Here is a 2,598-nt window from a genome sequence, read left to right on the forward strand (position 1 = left end):
CAACATCATTATAGAACTTATTACATTTAAAAAATCAACACCACTATTGATTTTTAAAATACAACATTACAATGGAGTTTATTTTAAGATTTATATAATATCAAAGTGATTTTAGTTTTAAAATGTAGTATCATAGTGGTATTGAAAATTAACACCACAATGTTGCTGATTTTAGTAATAGAGTGGTGTTGTTTTAGCACCAAAGTGTTCTTTTTGAATGTAGCATCATAATGATTGACGAGAGGGATAAAATGAAAAAAAAATAATAAGTACATCCTTTAGAAAATCTAAAAGTTAAATATGTGTTTTGAGAATTCTACAACTTCAATTGCGTCCTTTGATCCATTATTATTTTCTTTTAATAATTCAGATATATAAGTTTTACTAGATTAATCTTGGAGCTAAATAAACTTCTTAATTCAGAGCATAGCTTATACATAATTAGATGTCGACATTTAGAATATTCAATTCTAATTCTGATCTCCTTATCTTCTTATTTATTCTCTCTCACTGTATGGCATGTTTAATGTTTGACAGTGTAGAAATGAGTGAATAATTTAGTAAGCAATTTAATAATTCTGATGAAAAAAACATCCACCATTTTCAAAAGATAGGAAAGCCAGCAAGACATCACAATCCAACCTTCTCACTTGGTCTTTCATCTACCTTAGCTTCTTCTCCTCCTTCCTTCTACCTCAACTCTTCCTTCTTCTCTTCTTTGTGCTTGTCTCACCTTTTCATGCATGGATGCCAGCCAGTGGCCTCAGGTACCAGACCTCGATGAACTATTTTTTTATCCCCTTTTTTTGTTGGTTTTTTCTTTTCTATAAATTTATCTGAGTTCTGAGATCTGTCAGTTTTTAATCGCCCCCTCACTTTATTTTTTCCCCCACCTTTTTTCTTCTTCTCCTTTTCATTTAATCGCATGCGATAAAGCAGCAGTACTGTCTAAAGGTGTTGTCGCTTTGTTCTTGTTTATGGGTTTTCGGTTGGATGATTTTCACTTCATTCTCCTTTCCTCTTTCTGCTTTCTTGAGTATGTTCTTGATCTTTATATTTAGAGACTTGTGAATGGAATTTTTGTTCATATGGAGAAATACTGTTGGTGTAACTTCCGGTGCTGTCCAGGGCATGGGACTGCAAGTGAAGCCCATGATCATGGGGGATGATCAGTTTGCCTCCTTGGCCGCAAAGCCTCGGGTGGTCGAGAGGGAGATGAGAGAGCCGCAGAGGCCAAAGCCGCGGCCGAGCAAGGAGCAGCAGACCCTCCACTGCCCTCGGTGCAAGTCGATCAACACCAAATTCTGCTACTACAACAACTACAGCCTCGCCCAGCCAAGGTAGCATTTAAATCTCCTCTTCCTCTAACGAATTGATCTTCTGGTAGATTGAGATGTCTAATCACTTGAAATAACAAATCCATATGTAAAAACTGTGCTATGAAGTTATTCAATAGACAAACAACGAGGAAGAATAGATAGTTTAGGATAAGAGTTGGGCGAAGTATTATACATATCAATTAAGAGATCATTTTCGAGATTCGAATTTGTAACCTCTAAGTCAGTCAATTTTACCATTATACCCAAGCTCTTTTTAAGAAATTGATCAGAAATATAAACTTAAATATTTTAGTTATTATTTAGGAAATTGATCATGCTTTCCCTCTTCTATGTTCATTAATCTAGATGAGAATCTAGCTAGATTACATTTATATCTTCTTCTTCTCTGATAGATACTTCTGCAAGACCTGCAAGAGGTACTGGACCGAGGGCGGGTCGCTGAGAAACGTCCCAGTGGGCGGCGGCTCAAGAAAAAACAAGAACAAGACCGTCACCGCCACGGCCGCAGCCACGGCCGCTGCTGCGGCCGCCGCCACCACCACCAGCAGCTCCAAGGCCATTTGGCAAGAAAGCAGCAGCAATAACTCTTACAATCTCTCTGCCATGGACTTGCTCAAGAGCAGTACGGCTGTGCCGGTGCCATTGCCTGACTACGCCGGCACAGGATTTGGAGGACTCATGCAAGAGTTCATGTTTCCTCTGGAAGAGCAGAACAAGGGACAAAGTGGTGATCCTGCAAATGGATACTGGAGCGGAATGCTCATGGGAGGAGGCTCATGGTAGAGAGGATCGATTAACTCTAGTAGAGCTGGCTCACTCTCACTCTCATCCTTTAGCTTAACTTCAATTTAGCATTGGCTGGCTTCAAGAGATTGTCTGATTAATAAAGCAATTCAATGAAGGGGGTGTTTGTGTTGTGATTGACAGCCATTAGAGGAGGAGCCCTTTTTACATGCTCCAATTATGTATGCATGTCTGCATTGTTGATCTTCAGATTTGATATAGATATGCATGTTTGTGTTGTAATGAATGATTGAATTGTTATGCACTGAATATAATGCTGGCTATATAGCTCTTTTCTTATTCTTCTCATTGGGAAAGTCCTCTCTCACCTACTCAGTAAGATTTTTTTAACCATGAAAGTAGGTAGGAGAGGAACAGATGACCTGAGATTAGGGATGAACATTCGATTAATTCGATTAATTTGATATTAATTTTGTATAAATTTTTTTTATTGTTATTTTAAATAAATTTAATT

The 2,598-nt window shown here is 37.9% G+C and overlaps 1 protein-coding gene across 3 annotated transcripts; it reads left to right on the forward strand.

Moving 5' to 3' along the window:
- Positions 1–572: 572 nt before the first annotated feature.
- Positions 573–2,370, forward strand: LOC122056729 (dof zinc finger protein 1-like). Of its 3 annotated transcripts, none has more exons than XM_042618817.1 (3): positions 573–767; positions 1,129–1,340; positions 1,733–2,370. In XM_042618817.1, exons 1-3 carry the CDS (start codon positions 744–746, stop codon positions 2,121–2,123), a joined length of 627 nt encoding a protein of 208 aa, XP_042474751.1. In that variant the 5' UTR covers positions 573–743; the 3' UTR covers positions 2,124–2,370. The 3 variants fall into 3 exon arrangements, with proteins under 3 accessions (XP_042474751.1, XP_042474752.1, XP_042474750.1); XM_042618818.1 differs by lacking the exon at positions 573–767 and adding an exon at positions 894–1,036; XM_042618816.1 differs by lacking the exon at positions 573–767 and having other exon boundaries at positions 1,047–1,340.
- The last annotated feature ends 228 nt before the right edge of the window (positions 2,371–2,598 follow it).

This window comes from Zingiber officinale, chromosome 3B, assembly GCF_018446385.1.
Source record: "Zingiber officinale cultivar Zhangliang chromosome 3B, Zo_v1.1, whole genome shotgun sequence".
NCBI lineage: Eukaryota > Viridiplantae > Streptophyta > Magnoliopsida > Zingiberales > Zingiberaceae > Zingiber > Zingiber officinale.

Excerpts from the sequence above, each read along its gene's own strand:
- LOC122056729 (XM_042618816.1), top strand. The coding sequence starts at position 1,072 with ATGGAATTTTTGTTCATATGGAGAAATACTGTTGGTGTAACTTCCGGT. Across the intron at positions 1,341-1,732 it reads TACAGCCTCGCCCAGCCAAG|ATACTTCTGCAAGACCTGCA; the intron begins GTAGCATTTAAA and ends CTTCTCTGATAG.